General features: G+C 34.8%; 2 protein-coding genes across 2 annotated transcripts in view; one reads left to right on the forward strand and one right to left on the reverse strand.

Annotated features, from left to right (window-relative positions):
• The window catches only part of LOC128014731 (transmembrane protein 263-B-like), a 29861-nt gene extending 11450 nt beyond the window's left edge, over positions 1–18411 (reverse strand). The window contains exons 1-2 of the mRNA XM_052598452.1: positions 18196–18411; positions 17017–17110 (exon numbers count right to left, since the gene is read on the reverse strand). Of these exons, the coding sequence (XP_052454412.1) occupies positions 17017–17110; positions 18196–18201 (100 nt within the window). The 5' untranslated portion in view covers positions 18202–18411. The remainder of the gene's footprint in view (positions 1–17016; positions 17111–18195) is intronic.
• A 3649-nt stretch (positions 18412–22060) lies between these two features.
• On the forward strand, positions 22061–24305 carry LOC128014730 (guanylyl cyclase-activating protein 2-like). The gene is made up of 4 exons (XM_052598450.1): positions 22061–22330; positions 22510–22659; positions 22735–22825; positions 23671–24305. Exons 1-4 carry the CDS (start codon positions 22133–22135, stop codon positions 23790–23792), a joined length of 561 nt encoding a protein of 186 aa, XP_052454410.1. The 5' UTR covers positions 22061–22132; the 3' UTR covers positions 23793–24305.
• The last annotated feature ends 1506 nt before the right edge of the window (positions 24306–25811 follow it).

Genomic DNA, 25811 nt, shown 5'->3' on the forward strand with positions numbered 1-25811 from the left:
ATGTCTTACTCAACTCGCTGTGGATTCAGTAAAAGCACTTTATCTCTGTGAATGCAAGTCATCAACTCAGCTAGGAGGGACTGTTTTGTAAACACGTTCCATCAAAGTCAATTACGACTATGACTTTTGGGAATCCCAAATGGTGCGAGTTCTCCAAGTGTTTCTATAGGGAGTATGGAGCAATGCTCTTTTACAGCCACCATGAAAATTGAACCTAAAAAGATGTAACTGAGACTAAATAGCTTTAGTAGAAACACACAAATGAGACAAGCGAAAATGTATTCGCAAGCACACACACCAAAAGGGACAAGTGGAATGCAAGGACTGTCTTCAAGGATGAGCTACTACTGCTACTGCTAATTCACAAATTCAGTGAAGCTAAAGAAAGCAAATGCTATTCTTTGCCAAACAGACTGGGTAAGACATTCAGCTCTCAATTACTCTCAACTCAAAACATTTAAATGCACCACTATCAGTCACGTCAGAGAACAAATCCTTTACGCTAGAGTGCTGGGCTATTATTATGATGTGAGTAACAAAAGAAAGGAACATTACATTATATAATAGACTATAATAATTTATTAAACGGGCCATATGATGCAACTTCAAGGTTTCCTTTCTCTTTGGAGCGTTACAAGCTGTTAAAATATTCAGATGTGTGCAGGACTGTTTCCTGATCCTGGAAGAGTAGACTACAATGCTGGCTGTTCTGACTGACAGTCTGTAAGTATGTTTACATATGTAAAGGATTTGCCACTGATGATTAAATGTGAGTTTAGAGCAGTGTGGAATAGCGTTTGTTGTTCATCTTTACTCCGATCAAAATGCAGACATGGTTTTATGTTTAAATGGCGCGATACGCAATGCAACACAACACGTAAAAAAAACAGTATAAGTCATTATAATCAGTAATTATGTTGCCACTGGATGCAACAAATGGCTTGCTTGTAATGGTTTTTATTGGCTTTGTCTGGTCGCTCCAGTGTTCTGACTGGGGCATGCATCACAGTATGGTGAGGGGCATAACATTTCCGTCACACGATTGAGGTATTCGGACATTCACAAAGCACTGGATAGCTGGCCAAACCTCACTTTTCACTTGAAATATAGTAGTTTCTGGCGTTAAAGCATGTTAGTGTAATTTCCAATCCACTTTTATACAGCATCTCTGACATTCTACCAAATATCTCCTCTAGTGTTCTACTGAAAAAAGTTGTACTGCTTTTAATATCAATCGATTCGTTTAAACAGCTTTGGAATTAATCGTTTTACAGTACAACAACCTTCCCTTCAGCTTCCCATCGAGTAGTTTCAGTTCACAGTCCACCGCAACAGCAGATCGAAATGAAACGCAATCTTACTCCTTCAAAGAGATAACCATTCGATCTTGGTTATGTGACAAAAACTGGCTAAAAGCTCTACTTTTAGCCACCATGAGTCAAGCTGACTCTCGAACCAAGGCCTGCATTTTTAGTCTAAACACTGATCTCAGATCAGACATCTGCTTATCATAAGAAATGATAGTCAGAAGATAGCAAAACAGCACTGATCTAGATTCAGCAATCTGCCACTAATAATTCCAACAGTCTCTATTTTCCCCAGATGGATTTTGCTGCTATACAGTGTGTGATTGAAAGGCAGATGACACACACTTGCACTTCAGTAGCTACAGATGGAGGGGAAAAAAATCTTGCCCGTTCCTGCTGAGCCTATTGGAGGAGAACCTGGCTTGCTGTTCCTGCCCTGGCCTGCTTTTCATGTCAGACTCCGTGCTTTGGGGATTTAGAAAGACACGTCAAGTCTCTGAGTGTGCCGAAAGAAGCCATGTACATTGGACCTTCCCATCCGTAGATGAAACAGCAAGTGTAACTGGAATTTGCGGTACAGATACTGAAATATATATCAAAGAGTGAAGCTTTTAAAAGCAGATATCTCTCATATCAAAGGGTTCAGGCTACCTAATGTTTGGACCCACAACACTGTGACCATTCAATGCAGTGTGCCTCATTTAAGACGTCCCACCCTAAGCATGTCTCTTGAATTATACATCAAGCAGATGGCGTGCAGAATCGTCAAGGTAAGACCTTAAATAATTCAGTGCAGGCAAACCCCCAGTTCACCCCCACCGCATTTTTTTTGTTTACTGTTAGTTTTGCTGAGCAGGGATTTGCAATGATAGCAGTGTGCAACAACACGCCAATGAGAGATTCTGCTGACCGGGGGCGAGACGTGCACAAAATAACTTTATTATTCTTTCATATTTGAGGGGACAGATGTTCCTCCGCATTTTTCTCTCTCTCTGGCTTATGCTAGGAGTCTCAATATCAAAAGCAGCTTAGACTGAAGCACTAACATGATTGCATGTAAATGCAGGAATTGCTTTGACACTGATCCAAGTCGTCCTTTGCTGAATTAATATTTCAGTCTATATATAATGAAATAATAAGTGTAATTTATATTATACATTTATAAATGTAAATAATATGCATTAATTATATTTTAAAATAATGACATGAATATATATTTATAATAAATAATTATGTATAATTTATTTTCAATTTAATTATTATTTAAAATAATGTATATTAAGTGTAAAAATTTAAATATATTATATTAAATATATAAAAACAAATATTTTCTAAGCAAGAAATGAAACACTATATTAAAAATAGTGAGAAAAATACATTTATAAACAATTGTACACTTAAAACATGGATTTAACATTTGGATAAATGTTTTATACATTACAACATGTTTAATGTAAATTTAATGTAAAAAATATATATTAAGGCTAAAATAAATTATTTTTTTCATGGCAAGAATAGAACTGTTGGAACAAATTCTAAACAATTAAACAATACATGAAAAAAAAATGTATGTATGTAAATTTATTCTTAAAAAACTAATTCATATTAAAACTAAAATAAATAAAAAAATTATGGCAAGAATATCATGCTTGGACCGAATAATAAACAATTATACATTGTATATAAAAAAGTGTACAAAATAATGTATATTTAATATGGTAAAACTAAATTAATATTAAAACAAAAGTTCATTATTTTTCATGGCTAGAATAGAACTGTTGAGCCGAATTCTAAACAATTATGCAATACATGTAAAACACGTATAAAATAATGTAAATCTAATATGCTAAAACTAAATTATTATTAAAACAAAACAAAAACAAATTTAATTTCTATGGCAAGAACAGAATTGTTGGACCCGGTGGATGATTACATTGGGCCCAAAACCAGGGTATCATAGAGACTAGTGGGTGGACTCTTATGTGTTGGGCTAGTAACCAACTAACGAACTAATAACTGACATTGAACTGTACGAAACATATTAACGACCATTTGGAAATAGGTGTTGAGCTGACTCCTGAGTCTTGAGGTGTCCCGATTTACTCTTCCACAGCAAGCAACACAGTGCTGAGGACAGATTTCAGGGAGAGACAGAGACAGCGAGACACAGAATGAGTAAAACCAGAGAGACAGAGATGTAGTTAGTGAGGAAAAGAACAGAGAAAGCCAGAAAGAGAAATAGAGAAGGAAAGAGAGATAGAGGAAGAGGAAGCTGTAATGAAGTGTCATAATTTACCAGACATACTACAGATGGCAAGTCTGTTCCTTACGCTTTCATTGTTCTATTCCAAAGAGCTGGTGGAGAGCAACTGAAAACAGCCGCAGAGAGAGAGATGCATTCACTCAACCTGTCATTTCACCCACCATTATGTTCCCCTTCTAAAAAAAATGATTTCTGCTCGTCATGGCAGAGGAAATAATTGGATGTGAAAAGCATGGTCACATTCGGGTCAGAGACAGCCTTTGCCTTTCTTAAATTAAATCCATTCTGTTTGAATGCGATACATTTCTGCCTTTCCCTTTTCAATCCCTTCTCTATTGCTAGATATTCACATTATTTCTTTCTGAATATTGTTTATATTATCATTTTCATAAACGGTCCATTCCTTTCACCCACAATTTGCAGCAAAGGACAATTTTACAACACGAGTCCTCAACCCTAAAGTCACGAAAAACAACTATATATATATATATATATATATATATATATATATATATATATAACTATATATATATATATATATATAACTATATCTATATCTATATATAACTATATCTATATATATATATATATATATATATATATATATATATATATATATCTATATATCTATATATATATATATATATATATATATATATATTTTTTTTTTTTTTTTTTTTTAATATATATAACTGTTCTAATGGGAACTATTGTCTTAAAAATATCTGCAGTCAACATAACCTATACATTTGGCTATGTAATTTGGCTATATGTGATTAGAATCTAATATTAATACAACATTTGGAAGATTATGTCCTTTCTTCCAACTCCTTGTTCAAGCTCTTGTTCTGTCCAGGCTGGACTATTGCGATGCTCTCTTGGCAGGTCTTCCAGCACGTCCTATCAAACCTCTAGAACTAATCTAGATTGTGGCTGCAAGATTAATCTTTAATGAGCTGAAAATATTACATGTCACACCTCTGTTTATCATTTTGCACTGGTAACCAATAGCTACTCAAATAAAATTCAAGGCATTGAGGCATCCCTTTACCTAATGTCACTGCTTCAGACTTATGTGCCTCTACAATCTTGAATTCTGCAAGTGAACGTCACTTCATTGTGCATCTCAAAGAGGCACAAAATCACTTTCACAGACTTTAACATTAACTGTTCCCTCCTGGTGGAATGATCTGCACAGCTCAATCCGAGCAGCTAAACACATCTCTTCCATCTTTATTTGACCCTCTAACACTTGCACTCTCTATTCTATTTCTATCCTAACTACTTGGTTTATTTTCATTTATTAGAACATATGTCCCTCTAATAGCATTCCCTATTCTTTTTTTCTGTTCTACCTGTTTTCTTTTTATTTATTATATTAAAAAAACTTGCGTACTGTGTTAGGCTAACTGATTTTGATTGCTTCTATTGTCTTCATTTGTAAGTCACTTTGCATAAAAGCATCTGCTTAATGACTAAATGTAAATATATCATCTTGATAAGATAAAATGCAGCTCCTAAACTCATCAAGAATGCATTTAACCAAAAACACAGTAAAAACAGTAATATTGCTATATATTATTACGATTCAAAATGACTATTTTCTAATTTAATGTGCAATTTATTCCTGTGACGCAAAGCTGAATTTTCAGCATCATTACTCTAATTTTCAGTGTCTCATGTTCCTTCAAAAATCATTTTAATATGTAGATTCGCTGCTCAATTATTAATGGTGTTTAATTATTAATCATGTTTTTTTTTCCTGCCTAATATTTTTGTGCATTGTACTGTTTCTCAGAATTTATTTATTTATAAGTTCAAAAGAGAAGCATTTATTTGGAATAGACATATGTGTAACATTATAAATGTTTATACTGTCACTATTGGTTTCATGAAATGTGAGTGTTTAAACATTAATATAATTTAACATTTGAATAGTAGTGCATCATGTTTTGCACAAAAATATTAAGCAGAAGAGGTGATTTTAACAATGACAATGAGAAGTTTTTCTTGAGCAGCAAATCAACATGATTTCTGAAGGATCATGTGACATGCTGAAAATTCAGCTTTGCATGACATGAATAAATTATTGGTAACAAAATACATTTTAATAAAACATTTTAATAATATTTCACAATATTAATGTTTTATTATGCAGATGCATCCTTGATGAGCATAATATAATCCCTTTATCTAACCTCAAACTTTTGAATGGTAGTATCGTGTATATAACAGGAAATTAATTTTCCAGACTTGACCGTTCTACAATTTATCATTGATTTGTTTTTATGGCTTAGCTGCTATGTGCTGGTTGGGCAGTGGAAGTATGTTAACATACTAGACTCTGATTTTAAAAGTGGAAATAAAATCCTCTGTTCTTTGTTATGTCCAGCCTTTGCAGAAAGAGACAGAAAAATGTCTCCCTGGAGCAGTCATAAGTCCTTCAAATCTACAGAGCAAAAAGTTGTGAGGAGAGCTCCAGGTTGGGCTGTGTTGTGACAGATAATGAGATGGCCTGTGAAGCCAGCTGATGCGCATCAGTCCTGATGGCTTCTGAGTTTCCGTTTTGAGTGTACGAGACGGCCCAGCATGAGTGTGCATATAATGGTTAGAAAAAGTCACATTTCCTTCGGTTTGTGACAAAGCATTCAAGTGACAAATGTCTTCCTGTGATCAGACAAGCATGGAGAGCCGTCGTTCGCAGATGGTGCCCACAGCCACTGTCCAGAGTAAATTGACAATATCTATTTGTGTGTGTGTGTACCTAGGTGCCTAGTTGGTATGCATTTCCGGTTTGTTACACTGGACAGGTTCCATTCATCTCTGGCCATTAAAGCACAGAGGCTCGAGGGCCAAAAGTTTAGAGAGCAACTCAAGCTTAAAAAAACAGCAAAATAAAACAACAAAAAAGGCCACATATACTTAAAAATTTGGGTTTTTTCCAATAATAAAATATGTTGTTTTATTCAAGCTTAAAGAGATCATTCACCCCAAAATGATTTAAGGGTTTGTCATCATTTTTTCAACCTCATGCACTCCAAACCTGTATGATTTTCTTTGTTCTGTTTATAGAATGATGACCATTTTTATTTTAGGGTACAATCCCTTTCATACGCAAAAACAACTAAGCAAGGAATTAATATGCAGTGTTATAATGGTTAAAACTCATTAAAATGCTGAAATATGGTGTCATAATGTTAAAATGACAACAACACACACACACACACACACACACACCAAATTGTGAAAATGACTTTTCAAACAGGTTTCCTTTCTGGTTGGTGAACATATGGCCGCCCCGAAACTTATGCTATTGGTTGAGCTAGTGTTTACATTTTTGGGCATCTAGTATTTTATCATATATCAACCGATGAACAGGGAAGGGTTTTAGTTAACTAAAACTAAAACCATTAAAGATTTTACAAAATAAACTTAGAACATATTTTATTTTAAGATGTATATAATATAAAACATATTATTATTATTATTATTTTAAAACTGAATTTTTGCCCACACTAAGGCATTTACCATAAAACATGTTTAAAGGGGGGGTGAAATGCTATTTCATGCATACTGAGTTTTTTACACTGTTAAAGAGTTGGATTCCCATGCTAAACATGGACAAAGTTTCAAAAATTAAGTTGTACGTTTGAAGGAGTATTTTTGTTCCAAAAAAACCTCTTCCGTTTTGTCACAAGTTTCGGAAAGTTTTTTTCGAGTATGGCTCTGTGTGACGTTAGATGGAGCGGAATTTCCTTATATGGGTCCTGAGGGCGCGTCTGCCAGAAGAGCGTGCGCTCCCGTATAGCAGAGCACTGAGCACAGACATTCACTGATCAGAGCGAGAGCGTCGCGAAAAGTCACAAAAGAAGTGTGTTTTTGGTTGCCAGGGCAAGACAACCCTGCACAGATTACCAAAAGGGAAACAGCATTAAGGGACCAGTGGATGGAGTTTATTTTTACAGAGCATCAACGGAGTTGTGCAAGTGTTTTTGTTTGTTCCCTGCATTTCGGATTGCACATCGTTTATTTCTTGAGGATGATGCAGTCCCAACGGAAAAGGGTCACGATCGTGTCTTGGAACCACATGCGGTGAGTAAAACTGCTTCAAATATCTCTGTGTTGTTAACTTAGCTATCAGCGCGTAAGCACATCAAGTAAACAACATGCGATGTTGTCATCAAACTGCACTTTCCACATGTACAGCTTAAAAAAAAAAAAAAAAAGACGACATAAAGTGGAACTTAGTCATTTTCCAAAACCGCTAAGCAAATATATACAGTTTCAGTACATACCACATAGCATACCGCCTTTGCTGATGCTGCTCTTGTTAAATTACAGCCTCTGGATCTGTGTCACAGCTTCCACATGCTCTCAACTCAAAAGCCTACTGGCGCTCGTGATTCTTTAGCTCCGCCCACACGTCACGCCTCTAGGCGCTCGTGTTTTTCCGGGAAAAATCGGTACAGACTATCTTTCTCTTATAAATATAATAAAAATAAAGACTTTTTGGAGTTATGAAGGATGCAGTACTACTCTATAGGTACTCAAGATTAACAGGATATTGAGTGAAAACGAGCATTTCACCCCCCCCCCCCTTTAAATGATACAGTTTAAACTTAGTGAAAACTAACTAGAATTAAATTAGCTAAATGAGAATAATATGGAAATAAAATTTTTTTTTACAAAAATCCAAACTATCATAACCATGTACCAATGTTATTATAGTAATACTGAGATGCTATTATAGTTTTAGTTATTTTAGCTAATTTTTTTTTTTGTAATTTGTGTTGTTTTTATTACTTTTTTTTGTATGTCTATATATTTTTATTCATTTTTAGTCTTAGTTGGTAGTTATTTTAATACATCAAGTTAATCTAAATGAAAATAAGAAACGTTGCCTGAACAGAAAGGGTAACACTTTAGAATAAGGTTCCATTAGTTAATGTTAGTTAATGTATTAATTAACATGAACAAACAATGAATAATACATTTATTACTGTATTTATTCATCTTCGTTAATGTTAGTTAATGAAAATACTGTTATTCATTGTTAGTTCATGGTAATTCACAGTGCATTAACTAATGTTAACAAGCACAACTTTTGATTTAAATAATGCATTAGTAAATGTTGAAATTAACATGAACTAAGACTTATAAATGCTGTAGAAGGATTGTTCTTGCTTAGTTCATGTTAACGAAAGTAGTTAACTAACATTAACTAATGGAACCTTATTACAAAGTGTTACCACAGAAAGCTTCAAATAAAATATGTTCTAGGTTTATTTTGTAAAATCTTTAATGGTTTTAGTTTTAGTTAACTATAACCCTTCCCTGTTCATCGGTTGATATATGATAAAATACTAGATGCCCAAAAATGTAACACTAGCTCAACCAATAGCATCAGTTTCGGGGCGGAGCCATATGTTGGCCAACCAGAAAGGAAACCTGTTTAAAAAAATGTCATTTTCACAATTTGGTGACGCTTGTGGTGCAAAACTACCCACTCCAGCTTTAAGTCTGTGATGGATAGCAGCTGCCAGAGAGCAGAATAAAAATAACCATTAATAGAATCGGTTTCAACATTAACTAGACATTATAAATTCTACACAAAATTACCTAGAATTGAATTTACCTTCACAGGGTGCCCATCAATTCTTTTGCGCCACAACATCTGATAATGCTTAAGTAATCCATCTCCGCTAGCCTATTTTTAATTAAACGCATTACTTAAGATGAAAAACAAGTCACAGGACTGAACCTGAAACCAGCGGCTTCTTTCCACACTCGAACCGATCCATCACCCTGTTCAGGGCTCTTTGATCAGCGCATATGTTGATCTGTGTTTTCGGCTATGGGGACCTAATGAAAACGGCGAGGCAGAACCGCAGGTGGACGATGCACCGGGAGCCTCGTGCGGCTGACGGTCCATCCATCATCCTTTTACACAACATCAGATTGAGCCCCTCATGCGCACTGGATCTGTCAGGATGATGGAACAGGCGCACAGCTCCAAGCAAACAGAACAGAAGCGCATAAACTCAATAAAACATCATTTTTAGCTATTAATAACTTGATTTCTTTCTTTTCAACATAAAAGCAAGACTGATTTAATTTCAGCTGCTCTCGTAGGCAAATACACATCTTGAATTGTAATTGCACAGGGCGGTTTGAAAGATTGCTGGGTTTGTGCTTGGGTGAGGTTAGATGAGAAGCACAGCATCGGGCTACACACAGCAGCAAAATACAGGCTGGCGGTCCTGTTTGAAGTGTTAAATACAGGTATGTTCATAGACAGTTTGGTTATGAAAGAGAGTGACAACTATATTGTGTGCCCAAAGTGAAGCTTCCATTTTGAGGAATTAAAACTGTAATTTTGTCAGCAAGCTGGGTTGATTTGTGCTGAACTTCAGTCAACTAGCTTCTGTCAGTCACATCTTTAACATATAAGCACAGAACATGCATTATTATTTCGTGTCAATCATAAATATAAGATGTACACCAACCCGTTGATTAGTAGAAAATAGAAATGCTATTCAAACTCAAATAGTTTTTCCTTTGTGCTTTTGTTTGCCATAGGCAACAACAAAATGTACTTGAATAAATGTACTTTCCTACTGAATCTCATTTCTGCTGATGAATCTAGTTTGATATCTGAATGAATTGTGATAAGATAAAAAGACCATATAATGTAAAATAATGGTGATAAAAGTTGCTTTATTGAGTTGTCTTTTGGGGCTTACCTACAGTGTGAGCAGCGCAGTCTGATTCAAAAACAAATAAAACCATTCTTTTTAGACAACTAAATGCGATTATTATGTAACTTTAACTTAAAATTACTTAAAGACTTAAGCTACAAAAACATTTGTACTATTTGAAATAAAATAAACTTTAACTGAATTAAAATAAAACCTTTAGCTCAAATAACTAAAATTAAAACTGAAATAAAAATGTATGAAAACTATATAGACACTACTAATGAAATACTGAGACTAATGAAAATGACAAAAACTAAAATATATAATTAACAAAAAAGAAAAAAAAATAATAATTCAAACATTTTACCAAAAACTATACTTGTATCACAATGCAACTTCACTTGATGTACTAAATTACCTCAAATTAAAACCAAAATGAAAACTAAATAGACAAATAAAAAAATAAAACAAATTCAAAAAGGATGTTATTAATGAAAATAGAAAGAATATAAACACATCTTTGTAAAACATATACTAGTATCTCAGCACTATTAAAATGACTAATATATAATAGTATCATAGTAATAATAATAATAATAATAATAATAATAAAGATTTATGGACCTTTTTCACATTTCCGGGTTTCTCAGCAGCAGAAATAGTCATAGTTGGTTTAAGTTCGAGAGCATCAAATGGAAAAGTACCACAAAAACATTTTTTTGCATTTCTATTTGCTAAATTATCAGAAGAAAAACTACAAAATAGTGTTTTCACGAATTTCAGAAAAGGAAAAAAACAGAGAGAGATTGAAAACGGCGGTCAGAAGAGAGAACGATGTCAATTTTACCGTCGCTCCCATATTAGAAACACCCTCACATTAGCGTTAACTAGTTTTAGCATTAAAAAACTTTTTATGAGGATTTATGATGCCAATTTCCAATGAATCACGTCATCACAGTCTTGTGAAAAGGGTCAATTTTTGGCATTTTGACCTTTTATTAGGATATGACAGTATACATTGACAGGAAATGAAGTGGGAGAGAGGGGAAGGGTCTGATTGGGAAAGGACCGTGAGACAGGACTTGAACTTGGGTCGCCTAAAAGCACAACAGCATTATATGTGGTGCGCTTCGCTTCCCTTGAGGTTATCGGCTCCTACATCAAACCATTATTTTTACTTATATTTTATATTAAAATACTTTACTTTGAATAATCCACTACTTGTTTGTTAGAGTTTTAAACTATTTGACCACAAAATTGACATGGTCAACCTCAACGAGGTAATGACAACGGTCAGTAAAAGGGTGTATTGTGCAGTCGCAGTGTGAGACAAAATAAAACAATAGACAGAACTGAACCAAACCCAAGTTTTTGGCCTATTACATGCGAGGATGAAATACAAATTAAATCCTTGAAAATGCAATTCAAAGCGCTTTGAGACATTTCCTACATTCAGTGGTTGCTATAGTTACAGGTATTACAAGCCAATCAAAGACTCACACCTACTAATAAATACAGCTGTCAATCCCCAACACAGACTGGGTGAATGTAACCAATCATATGCTAAAAACAGACTATAAAAGTCGGGGCAGTACTGTAATTAATGTGTCAAAAGTGTCAGTAAGCTGATATTTCACACATTTGGATCAACAGAACCAATGACATACATAAAAACACTTAGACAGGGTACTGATGTCTAAATGAACGGCTCAACGAGTAGTGCTTCAGATAAACAGTAATACCAGAAGCTCAAATGAGCTGACAGACTCAATCTATGGCGTTGTATTTCTCAGGTTTACATCAGTTTTAGGCTGTTCGCTCAGAAAATGTGCAATCACACCGACAGGGCTTGACAATCTAACCTTGATTGAATTTCGCTGCCGCTCGCTCGCACTAAAACACACAAAGGGCATAATTGTGAAACAACTATGTTCGCCACCTGTAATTTGCATAAGATTACCGCCCTGCTTTCGTTCTGTCCTCACATTTGACATTTACAGATAAGGCAACAGTACAAGCTTGAGAAGAAAAATCATGTGCAAATGTTGCATCAACAGAAGAAACGGTCTGTAAACCGTACACTGTCTGCAGCAGCGCGAACGCCTCGGGGAGGACCGCTCCATTTTGGCTGTATTTTCCACATGAGTATTAGCATGTGGACTAGCTGTCTGGTTCTGCTCCAAATCCTCTGTGACTGTGTCTGACCTCAGACCACAGACGCCCTAAAGGGACTCATTCTGTACGTCTACAACATCAGCGACACTTCAGGAAATAAAACTTGGGTCGAAGAGTGTCACACGTATATCTGCGGTTGTTTACCACTAGAACTAGGTAACATCTCAAGACGGGAATATTCTAGCTTCACTGTTTTATTCATGTTTTATTCACACTGGTCTAGCCACCAAAACTTTACAAACAGACACAACAGCACCTGCAAGTGTTGCAGACAATGTGAAATGCTCTCCCAAGCCAATTTAATTCAGAGATATGGAAGACAGTCACACTATAATAAGCGTGGAAAGATGCAAATTTTATGTAATTAGTATCGGTACACTTTGCAATTTAGTATGGATTGTGTTTATTCCAACTACAAACCTTACTGATGTCATAATTCAATCCACCTATGCTTAGCTAATACACAGAGCAGTTAACTAGCTTAAATTACAATCCACATCCAATGAATCACAAAGTTCTTTTAGTGAATGAAAAACATCCAATGGAAGCATTATAATTTTATTCTTAAAAATATTACTCTTACAGTTCAATTCACTCACCCTCAAGCCATCCTAGGTGTATATGACTTGCTTCTGTCAGATGAATACATTCATAGCTATATTAACAAAAAGGCCTGGCTCTTTTAAGTTTTATAATGACAATTTTGAAGCCCAAAAAGTGCATCCATCCATCATAAAAAGTGCTCCATATGGCCCCGGGGGTTAATGAAGACTACAGATTATGGTTTATAAAGTTTTAAATATTGATGATTTTCTCACACAAAACCTCCGGAGCCATGTAGAGCACTGTTTTTGATGAATGGATGCGCTTTTTTGGGGATTCAAAATCATAAGCATTCACTGCCATTATAAAGCTTAAAGGGGGGGTGAAATGCTATCTCATGCATACTGAGTTTTTTACACTATTAAAGAGTTGGATTCCCATGCTAAACATGGACAAGGTTTCAAAAATTAAGTTGTACGTTTGAAGGAGTATTTTTGTTCCAAAAATACTCCTTCCGGTTTGTCACAAGTTTCGGAAAGTTTTTTTTGAGTATGGAGTATGTGATGTTAGATGGAGCGGAATTTCCTTATATGGGTCCTGAGGGCGCGTCTGCCGGAAGAGCGCACGCTCCCGTATAGCACAGCACTGAGAGCACAACAGACTTCACTGATCAGAGGCGAGAGACCGAATTGTCACAAAAGAAGTGTGTTTTTGGTTGCCAGGGCAAGACAACCCTGCACAGATTACCAAAAAAAAAAACAGCATTAAGGGACCAGTGGATGGAGTTTAATTTTACAGAGCATCAACGGAGTTGTGCAAGTGTTTTTGTTTGTTCCCTGCATTTCGAAGATGCTTGTTTTACAAACAAGGCCCAGTTTGACGCCGGATTTGCACATCGTTTATTTCTTAAGGATAATGCAGTCCCAACGAAAAAGGGTCACGATCGTGTGTTGGAACCGCAGGCGGTGAGTAAAACTGCTTCAAATATCTCTGTATTGTTAACTTAGCTATCGGCGCGTAAGCACATCAAGTAAACAACATGCAATGTTGTCATCAAACTGCACTTTCCACATGTACACCTTAAAAAAAAAAAAAAAAAAAAAAAAAGACGACATAAAGTGGAACTTAGTCATTTTCCAAAACCGCTAACCGCTAAGCAAATATATACAGTTTCAATACATACCACATAGAGACGTCGTTGCTGATGCTGCTCTTGTTAAATTTCAGCCTCTGGATCTGATTCTGGATCATAAATAAACGGCTGAAACTGACTGTTAGCCATGGTTTGTTTTGGATGATGATTTTTCCCTCACGGTATAGTCACAGCTTCCAAACGGTCTCAACGCAAAAGCCTACTCGCGCTCGTGATTCTTTAGCTCCGCCCACACGCCACGCCTCCAGGCGCTCGTGTTTTCTGGGAAAAATCGGTACAGACTATCTTTTTCTTATAAATATAATAAAACTAAAGACTTTTTGGAGTTATGAAGGATGCAGTACTACTCTATAGGTACTCAAGATTAACAGGATATTGAGTGAAAACGAGCATTTCACCCCCCCCCCCCCCCTTTAAAAGAGCCAGGATATTTTTTTTATATAACTCAGATTGTATTCGTTTTAAACAAGAAAGTCAAATGGCTTGAGGGTGAGTAAACCATGTGGTAATTTTCATTTTTGGGTGAGCAATCCCTTTAAGAATATGTTCTTTTAATGATTCATTCAAAACGACTTCAGAAGTGCTGTTTGAATCGGTCAGATCAGGCAACAAAGTGATCCTAGCTTTCACTAAGAGATGCAATATATGATCATTAAAACTGTCAATAAAAACAACAATCAATTGAATTACTGATTATCATATAACTGATTAAACACTTCACAGTAAATGTAGACATGTAACTTCACAAACTATTTGTTACTATTTCAACTACTATTATTGCATAAATGTGTGGTTTTTTTTAAGACAATCAATAGACCAATCAATTATCAAAACAATCATTAGTGATGGAATAATTTAAATACATAAACACACACATTTGTGACATCACAAACCATGTCAAATATTATTATGGTTCATATGCCATCGTTAGTTGAAGTTGTTTAGTGATACACTACTGATGCCAGTCCGAAAACGGCATTCTGGGCTTTGAAACCCAAAGCAGATGTAGGTGAGGTGGTGAGATACTGAACTAGGATCATTCTGCTTGTACTTCAATCCCTTTTGCTATTTGTTCAGTGATATTAAGCCTGATCCAAACAATTCCCCTTCTTGTGAACAAGCCCACTGCACTTGGTGTGCTCAAGCTCAAAACTCATTTCTCATAAAACGCCAGTCATCACGATGACAGTTTCACCAAAATAGACAGTTTGATTCATCCGAAACAGCTTTGTATGCATTGACGGATCAACACACCCTGAATCAGAACAAACAACTCAATATACACGGCCCAGATCCGAGAGATTCTTGTTCCCAGCAACAAAGATGGACAGAATCTCAGCGATATAATAAACTATTTCAGGATCCACACCGAGACAGCAGCCAAAAAGCCAGAGGGCAGGCGTTTGCTGTTATGCAATCACCGGTGATGCACTGGTGGGCAGCAGGCACCAAGGATCCCAAAGCAATTTATAGCAACATAATGCAGCCATTTAAACTAAAGAGATTGTTTCTGGCAACGCAGCAGCATCAGAGCCTTCTCCTCGAATAGACTTTTCATAAAGAGACTAGACAAGAGAGCTTTGTTTCTTTGTGCTGTCCCTGGACGTAAAGATCAAATAGCACAGAGAAGAAAAAGAGGACATTGATCACGGTTTGAGCACAAAAGCCCACTTTAACTTAAACATGTTCTGTTACTGAAAGATCTTTAGCTCTTAATGAAAGGCTTTATTAGAGCCTACTTGCCCATTATTAACTACAGATGCAGGACTGTGTATCAGAAGGCACCTGCAGGCCTTTCTGGGAAGCAGTTTGGAAAGATGAATGGATTTGGGAATTAAACTTACTTAAACCTTTGTACATCTTGGCACTCCAAATATTAGAGCGATTTTTCACTATAGTAATCTTTATTTGTCTTATGTTGGTCAGTGTGGCCCTCTGCAGATCACTATACTTTACTACAACATTAAAAAGTAATAGAAAATGGGGTATTCTCAAACAGATTTTCTTGAGGTTTTCTGTGCATTTTAAAATCTATGTTAATAGGTTGGACAAAAATCTGTGACTAGAATAACTTTTTGCCAAGCTTTCCAAAAGCACAAATAGGCTGTCGTTCAAAAGTTTGTGGTCAGTAAAATATTTTTTAGGACATTCATATTTTTTTTCAACCAAGGATGCATTAAAAGTGACAGTAAAAATATTTATAGTGAGAAACAAACTATTCTATTTCATATAAATGCTTTCTATTCATCAAAAATCCTGAAAATAAAATATTAAGCAGCACAACTTCCAATAATGATATTAAATACAAAAAAAAAAAAAAAATTAAACGTTAAAATATTAAGCAATGTGATTTAAGTAATTACTGAACGATCATGTAACACTGAAAATAAACTAAAAGAGAAAACTATTATTTTAATTTGTAATAAGTTATTTTTTTACAATATTATTGTTTTTACTGAACACTTATTTTGTTTTTGTTTTTTAAATGCAGCCTTGGTTAAAATAATAAAAAAAAAGTAAACAAAAATAAATAAAAAACTTTTTCATATTCAAGAACCAAAAGTATCTTTGTTGCAAATACATATTCCTTTAGAAATTTTACAAATTATCTAGAAATGTATACATTTGAAAAGCAATTTATTACACCATGGAACCTTCAAAAATAAACCAATGAGGGCAAAAAAAAAAGTTACTTAAAAGATGAAAAACTTATACATTTTCCTTTATTCATTAATTTACCAAAGCCTTGTTTGTTAATCGTCAGTGACACATTACACATTCATGCACACATTACAACAACAGAATCCATTCAATAACATATCTAAATTAATATTTAAGAACAAAATACTCTGGAAGCATCAATAAGGCTGAACATACCCTCAGGGGGCTCTTCACGGAGGTAAGGTGGAAGTTCTTCATTGTTAGGGTCAGCAAGTGCTTCCTCCATCACCTCAGTCTCTGCACTCGGGTCCTTCAATTAACATAATTATATCTTTCACACGGTCAATACATAAATACACACACAATGCAAACAATAACAGTCATTACTGCTATGCAGTACATTTTCATGTTCCCATCGAATCTTCACATTAATCGGATAAAATGTTAAACTCTAAATTTTTAAAACTTATATTTGTTAGAATAATAATTAGCCCTTTTAGTGTTATTTTAACATGATCATATTAGTTATTTTTAGTAAACAAACTAGTTCTACAACATAAATTACACCCAATCATACCTCCATCTGAACTAATGTTGATAAAGGAGGATAACATAATGATCTCGCAGGAAGTGACATCATTTTGGTGGGAAACCAGCAGCATAAGCATGAGTAAGTAGCAATGGGTTAGATATTTCAGTAATGTTTTGTAGTATTCGTTGGATGTTTCCACTCAAAAAAAATTCATCATGTCTCAAATATCAAAATTAATTTAAAGTTGACACCCTCCTGTAATTTAATTCGTCAATCCCTACTAAACAACTGGTTTTATTTCCATCTTGTCAGGCATTCTTGTCAAATCAAGCTGTAATTTATTAAGATAAGATGTTTGGACTTCACCATGACACATTTATGAAAGTCTGCTATGCAAATTCACATGAATGCATCCTGCAGACAAAACTTACTTCTTTCTGCAAAGTTATAGAGAGCAAAAGAGACTGCATAGCAGCAATGAAATTACAATCATCATCATCACCTCTTCTCTTTTACAGCCTCTGATACATCTATAATCATAAACTCTACGGCTGGCTGCAAAAATAAACACAATTATTAACGCATAGCTTCTACTGTACAGTGTATCCTGCATCATGCTGATGTAATATTATATTATACGACTTAATGTCAGCTGCCCCGTTAAGGGTTTTATTACAGCCCATCTGTGCATCAGAGCTAGAGAACACAACATCCATCCGATGTAACCGCATGTAATGGCACAGTATCAAAAAGGTCCGTATGTAAATATCAGTATAAATATTCAACAGTTTGTGCCCGTGCAGCATCAGGTAAGAACAGGTTTGGCTTCATACTGTCACGCAAAACAAACCAAATCTACTCACCTTCATTAATGAGGATATTAATACAGCCCTGCTTTAGAAAGCGCCTCTCTGAACTTCAATACTGATGAAAACGCAAGACTATAGAATGGAAAGAGCGCTTTATACGAAATAAAATTCAGCGTTTGCTTTGTTTTTCATGCGTATGTAAGCGGAAGTGACGTCGGGATGTTTACGGAATTTGGGGAGGCTGTTGAGCTGTTGGTCGATAGAGGGCAGCAGCGCGTTAATTCTACTCACCGACGCTGACTGCTGCTGAAGAACGGAAATAAGAAAATGGATCAAGTAATATGGTGTTTGCATACCTTTACATTCAAAAAATGGTAAAAGTTTTTATGGTTTAAGGCTTGCAGTTTTTTAAGGTTTATTTTGGAGAAAACAAATATTTTAGGGGGACACATGGTGTATGTTCAGACCGTAGACTGTATAAAACAGTTTCAGACCTAAATTAGTTTGTAAAAAGATCAGTGTCACAATACACGTTTTTGTTTTTTAATTTACTTTGATGTTTTATTAAAATAAAAATAATAATAACAATAAAGAATTGCCGCAAACTAGTTACAATTATTATTATTTTTTTTTTTTAAGTTTTATATGTTTACCTACAGTCCTGTGTTTTATGAGCATGTAGGATTGTGGTGAATCAGAGTGGATGATTACACTGCTATTAATGACAGCTGAGAAAAGGTCAGAAACCTTTTATGTCTCCACTGTCCGTCCTGGCAAACTGTCTCTTAGGGGAGAGCAGGGGCGAAAGTACCATTTTTCAGAAAAACTTCTTTTTAAAAGATAATGTTGTATACAGAGATATATTTCTGCTGTGGCCAGTAACTCAGAAGTGTGGTCTAACAATACCAGGTGGTATTTTGTAGAAATGTAGAAAGACTTCAGTATAATTTCACTTTGAACATAAGTTGCACATTGTTACTTTCGACCCCATCAGTTGGGACGAAAGTAACACACAGGTGGGTCAAAAGTAACACAACAATATAAGCTAGATTTTTTTCTGTTAGTCTTATTTTTCTTAAGTATACCTGATTGTGACCTTGTTAATAAATAACTGCAAACATATTTTGTCCTTTATCTTTGCAAAAAAATATATTAAATTACATTTTCATATTTTCATTTTAAATTTAAGTTTAAGTTTCATCAGATGTCTTAAAACCTGACTGTATTTTTTTTATTGTAAATTTCAATGTATTTTTATATAATAATAAATAAATTCTACAGAATGCACAATATAAAAATGTAATCACATTAGCATAATAAAAAAACTCATAATGTAACATAATGTAACAATAGGCCTATTCATGTTTCCATCCAGTTGTTTTTATGCATGAATTAAAAATGTGCATTAAAACATCTGGAAACACTGCAAATTCACAGGTGGAGGTGTAAAGGCTAAGATAAGGCTAAAACCTAAATATAAATGTGACGTAGCTGCCCAGAGAGAGATGTTCCTATATGTCCAGAAACACCCTCTCAAAAACATCTGGATAAAACCAGACCTCTGTCTGTCTTTCTGACCCTCACTCAGACATATTCTTTTGGTATAATATGACATAAACATTTGTAAGAAATGATGCAAGACACATAAATTCACAATATAGCTTGCACTGGAACAAAATAAATACTTTTTGTGAACAATTGTTACTTTCGTCCCGACAGGAACTCCTGACATTTAAACTAGATTTAATTTTATATATAAAAAAAATTAGAAAATCCAAAATTTAGGATGTGTTAAAGCACTAAATAACCTGTAGATTGATCATTACTGTGACACATGAAACAAGAAAAACAACACGACTAATAAAAAAAAAAATTACCGCTTCAACAATTTACTTTTTGTTGTCGAAAACAGTTTTACGGACCTAACTTCGGGAAACGATGAGGAAATCACATTATATTACTCAGCTCCGTCAAGGATTGCATGCTGAACATGCTGTCATAGCTGGGAATGCAAATGCAGAAAGAGGCTCGGAGAAAATCGCTTTGTTACTTTCGTCCCGTGTTACTTTCGCCCCGGTTCTCCCCTACATCCTGCTAAATAATATATCACCTCATCAAAAGAAGACTAGAGGTGAAACGGATGGATTTAAGCTTTATTGGCCGGAAGTGAAATTGATGTGATTCTGCATTTAGGCCAGAGTTCAGGCATTCAGATTTGCTGTTAAAACCGTTTTCAGAAATGTTGTGGAAAGAGGGCATAAATGGACTTGACCCGTTCAGTCAACATTAAATTATAATGCTATAAATATATATATTTTCCAGTCATTAAAAACTGTATTTTTCTGTTTTTTCCCTCTTATTGCTACTATATTTGAAGTCTTTTTCTTAATGCTACTACAAATTAAGTATTTGTTGACCTCTTTATTATTAAACTATTAACTACAAAACTATAATGCTACTATTACTATATGGCACAAGGTATTTATGTATTTATTATATTTCATCCTATTCCTAATAATAGCTCTTAGATCCTGTCCCCCATTCTTGTGGTTATGCAGATTATTTATTTATTTTATTATTAAGTATGCATATTCTATGTGAGTCAAATATCTTTTTAAGAATCCTAATAATTTATTTGACAGCAGTAAAGTCAATGTAAAGCACAAATTTCTCTCTCTTTCTCTACTGATTAGAAGACCCCCCCCCCCCCCATGTAAATATGCTGATTATTTATTTCATTATTTCAAGTATTTATTTATTTACTTACAAGTATCTATATTCCTTGCAGGTCAAGTATTTAAAATATCCTTATCCTAATCATTTATTCATGATGTCAATAGGGAAGTCAACGTGACTTCATAATGTCTTTTGTCTTGTCTGACTGCAGCTATGAACGGAGATACTCAGCTTAACCTGTGAAAGGGTAATTATAGGCCACGCTAGTTAAAAGGTCTTGTTAGGACAACTGCCTGAGATGCTGTATAGGAAAGGTAAGACTGGTGAGAATGGTTTGGCCCGAGTGAAACCATATGTTTTACAGAAATACAATCTAGAAGAGTGCAGTGATAGGAGGTCAGGGCTTAACTTACTGTAAGTAGTCACGCAAGACATTTTCTGACACTAGTGTAATTGAGAATGTTTGCCCGCTGATCTAACTATGACTCATGAATAACTAAAAATTAAAAATAATTAAAGAATCATTCAGAGAGACTCAGACTATTAACCTGAGAGGTATTAGCTTGAATTTTTATTTATTTATTTATTTTGTGATGTCATCTAGATATAAATGGGCGAATCTCACAAAGTATGGTAAAACAAGTATGGGTCATATCATATCTCATGCCAAAATCAAATTGTGTAATGCAGTAAAAATAATATGTGACGTAAGTAATTATTCAAGTGATAGTATTGATATAATATAATATAGTATGATTTTGAGTATCTGTTTTACTTTTTTCTTATTTATTTATTTATTTATTGTCGGGCTTATATTTCACCTTTACACAATAAATTACATATTATATACAATATAAAAAAAAGTAATTTTAAACCATGATAGTATTTGTTGTATTTTAACTTATGCTAATTTATTACTTATGCTAATTTATTAGAACATATACATGTACATACATTGTGTATATATTATTTATTCATTTATATTATTTTAACAAGACCTAATCTCATTATAATGGGGTCTAATAAATAAAAATAGTTTGAGACATGACACTCATGGTTCTCAGAACAGGTAAGTTCATATTAGAGTTATCATTATTAGATCATGAAGTTTCACCGTGAAGTTTCTGCCTGTCAGATCAAAGAGCAAATGAGATTTAGACCTTCTAAAAATACCAGTGCGTTCATAGTAAGACAAGCCGTCTCTAGTTGTAAGTAGATTACATCCGTTTACTTGCGAGGAGAATGCAGCACAGCACTTTCGCCTCAGTTATCGTGGCCATTTTCATACGATCGACATTGTGAGTTTTAGACAAAGATGGGTCAAATTCAAAGCGATGAAGATGAGGAAGTGGAACTAGCAGACATCCAGCCTCTTTATACCAAATTCATGACGGTGTGCCCAAGCGGAGCCCTGCATCTTCATGAATTCCGCAAGATCTTCGGAGTTCAGAGCACATCAGAAGATGAGGCTTTGTACATGGAAACCCTCTTCAAATCGTTTGACACAAACAGGGTGAGTGTGAGAGTTGAAAAGGTTAACTATTTTTACATGCCTAATTTAAAAAAAAATGTAAATGGAAGTTTCTCATTTCCTTCAAAATTGAGTGCTGATTGCAAAGTAGCACTTTCTATGCATAATCTGTGATCATTTGCACATGAGATCAGATGGAAATCATTTGTGTCTATTTGCAGGATAATGTTATAGACTTTATGGAATTTGTAGCAGCAGTCCACCTGGTTCTGAGAGGAAAACTGGAGGACAGACTGAAATGGTCTTTTAAAGTCTACGACAGAGATGACAGCGGAAAGTTGGACAGACAAGAAGTCAAACGTGTTATAAAGGTAAGAATGCTCTGGAGTCCCGTTCTCATCTTTTTTATTTCCTCTTCTAATGGGTTTCTCGCGTTTTGCTTCTAGGTAATTTGCCAACTTAAGAAAAACCACATCCACATGACGCCCAGCGACATCTGCGACAGGATATTCGAACTTTTGGATGAAAACAATGATGGTAAGTGCTCTTTTCCCTTTCTCAAATAAACCTAAGACTAAAAGACTAAAACAGGTGATATCTTGGGGTAAACAGCTATCTTCATGCCAAATGAAGGTAGACATTAAACAACACATTCATAACAGCTCGATTAAAATTTCATTTGGACCCAAGGGCTTTCACTTTTCTAGGAAGGCATTCCACTAGATGTCGCCTGTCTATATAGGGATTTGCTTCTGTTGGAGGGCAACAGTGAGGTCAAGGGCTAATGTTGGTTGATGGGGTCTGGCTTACAGACAGCCCTTCAGTTCATCCCAAAGCTGTTTAGTGGGATTCTGGTCCGGGCTTTGTGAAAGCTATTCAAGGTCTTCTACAGCAAACTCAGTATATTTCTTACCTTTCTTAGTGGCATTGTATACATGAAGATTGGTCGTTACTTCAACTAAAGGGCTTTTGGTCATATAATGTATCCAACAGCAAAGCGCGGAAAATGGATTGACCATTTCGATTGTTGCATATCAATCAAATTACCTTAAACCATGTTATCTTCAACTATGGGTATACGTATTTTAATGGGGATAATATTAGACACTCTTTTGGACACTGATAGACAAAGTAAATAAACATATGGGTGTGTCAAAGGGATATTTACTTTCTAAAATTCCACAGGACCACGCCAATAAGTAAACAGCCTTATATAATAATCCCATGTGTGGCAGTCTAAATATGTGTAGGCTTAGACTGTTGCTAAATTAAGCCCGTTGGTGGTTAGAGGGAGAGAGAGAGAGAGAGAGAGAGAGAGCGAGAGAGGGGTTGGGTCAGGTTGATGTAGGAATTCATTAAAGACTCTTCCTCTTCATTTACAGGTCAAATATCCCTGTCAGAGTTCATGGAAGGGGCACAGAAAGATGCCTGGATTATGGACCTCTTAAAACTGGACACTAATGCACGGGTCTGGTTCAGGGAAAACTGGGGGAAAAAAACATGAGTTTCCAATAAGGTCAAGGCCCATGGGGCAAAACCTGCGTGACCTTTTACAGTCCTTCAAATGTTGGGGGCTGCGAATGGGAGAGACCTTGTATGGAGGTCAGAAAATATTTGCCTTCTGTACGTGCCTCATCGTAAACACCAGTCTGCACATGTAAAAGCGGCTGACATTTTCTTCTTGGTGTGGTGCTGATGCTGATATGTCGTTACCCAAGAATGACATCAAAAGCATGGATCATATGTTTATAGAGGGGACTTCAATTATGATCTGCAGTCAGCTTTACTATTGAACCTGTTTATATCCTTTTCTATGTAAGAAGAATTTTTCTATTATTATTATATATTTCACAATTATGTCATTATCAGACTATTTAGGTCTGTGCAGGCCCTGTGATATTATATTACGTAAATTCATATAATTATCAAAATTGATATTTATTTGTTTTTACAGTATTATTACAAGTGGTGATTATTTAATACCATAAAATAAACAGTGTGTCTATATTATTTATTTATGTTCATACATCTGTAATTTTAGTATTTTAAATAATGCATTTTGATGTAAAAACATGAACATGTTTTTCCCTCACAATTATGCTATAATTAGATTATGTTCATATATTCATATTTATTATGATACTTTTATTATCATAATAATGTAGAATTAATTAAAAGTTTATAACATAATACAGTATAAATATTAATATTATTCAAACGAATGATTATATACAATTATTACAGTGGCAAAATTTTCATATACAATGTGTGTAATTTGTTTGTAATAACTTTTAATGCCTATGGAAGATTCTTCCTTTTTTTGTGATTTGTTTTTTAAATATTTATTATACTGTAAAGGTGCTGTGTTTTTCAATGTCAAATGTTTTCTCTTGTTCCAGTTGTACATCTCAATGTGCAGCATATAAACAATATGCAAAAAAGTGTTGTCCGGTTCTGTGATATTTTAAACAATAAGCACTTTTAAATGCAGGATCTTACACCGATTATTCCCGACAGCATGTAAGCTCATGTAGACGCCTTAAACTGTTCTTTCATCAGGTAAATGTCATAAACTGTCATAAATGTCGTTTGATAAAAATGTCGTTTGATTTAGTTTGCAATCAAACGATTCCACAGGAAACCCAGCCTGGAGCCAGAAGCACATTTATAATTCATGTCTGTATGAGTTCACATATGCCAAGTTTACAGGACATGTGACACACAGGCCACTCATGCATGTGCATGCATCATTTATGTACAGTAATAAACATATTTTTCTATGATTTATTGACCTGAATTGGAAGATAGATTTACTCCAGCATGGTGCCTCCCAGTATGTGATGTGTTCACAGATGGTGCTTAGCAATGAACTATTCTTAATAGTGACATAATTCAAACAGTTCAATGCTTTTTTACCCTTAAGCCTAAATAGAACTCAGCCTTTGGCCCATCCATCCATCCATTTATCTATCAGAGGACTATCTATTTTTTTCATATATATATATATATAGATAAATAGATAGATAGATAGATAGATAGATAGATAGATAGATAGATAGATAGATAGATAGATATGAAAAAATAGATAGATCCATCCATCTATATATCTATTATAGGACTATATATATACAGTATTACAGAGTTACTCTTAATTAATATATATGACAGGAATTTTTTTTTTTTCAGAGGTGGTTTGTTGCTGTATCTAAAAGAAATCATATCATTTTAATGGTGGTGAACTTTTGACCTGTGAATGATTTTGTGGTTCTGCGTGCCTCAAACATGCCTCAATACCTCAGTGGTCTGGCTGTGTTTTGTCCTATTTTTTCCAGTTTTCACTTCCGTAATCTTGCGTGTGACTAAATTTAGCCTCATCACTTCAAAACAACTGTAACTTGTTGTATCTCATTTTCTGTAAACTCACAGGGGTTTGGTAGCCCTGAAGGATGAAATGAATTTTAATCTAATTTCAAAATCATTTCTGTTGCATCAACGAGTTTGAAACAGATCTGTTGTAACACAT

Source organism: Carassius gibelio, chromosome B25, assembly GCF_023724105.1.
Source record: "Carassius gibelio isolate Cgi1373 ecotype wild population from Czech Republic chromosome B25, carGib1.2-hapl.c, whole genome shotgun sequence".
In the NCBI taxonomy this organism is placed as follows: domain Eukaryota; kingdom Metazoa; phylum Chordata; class Actinopteri; order Cypriniformes; family Cyprinidae; genus Carassius; species Carassius gibelio.

What these genes read in the sequence shown, in the direction of transcription:
- LOC128014730 (XM_052598450.1), top strand. Translation starts at nt 22,133, where the DNA reads ATGGGTCAAATTCAAAGCGATGAAGATGAGGAAGTGGAACTAGCAGAC. An exon ending in AATCGTTTGACACAAACAGG is followed by an intron (nt 22,331 to 22,509) that starts GTGAGTGTGAGA and finishes GTCTATTTGCAG; the next exon opens with GATAATGTTATAGACTTTAT. An exon ending in AAGTCAAACGTGTTATAAAG is followed by an intron (nt 22,660 to 22,734) that starts GTAAGAATGCTC and finishes TTTTGCTTCTAG; the next exon opens with GTAATTTGCCAACTTAAGAA.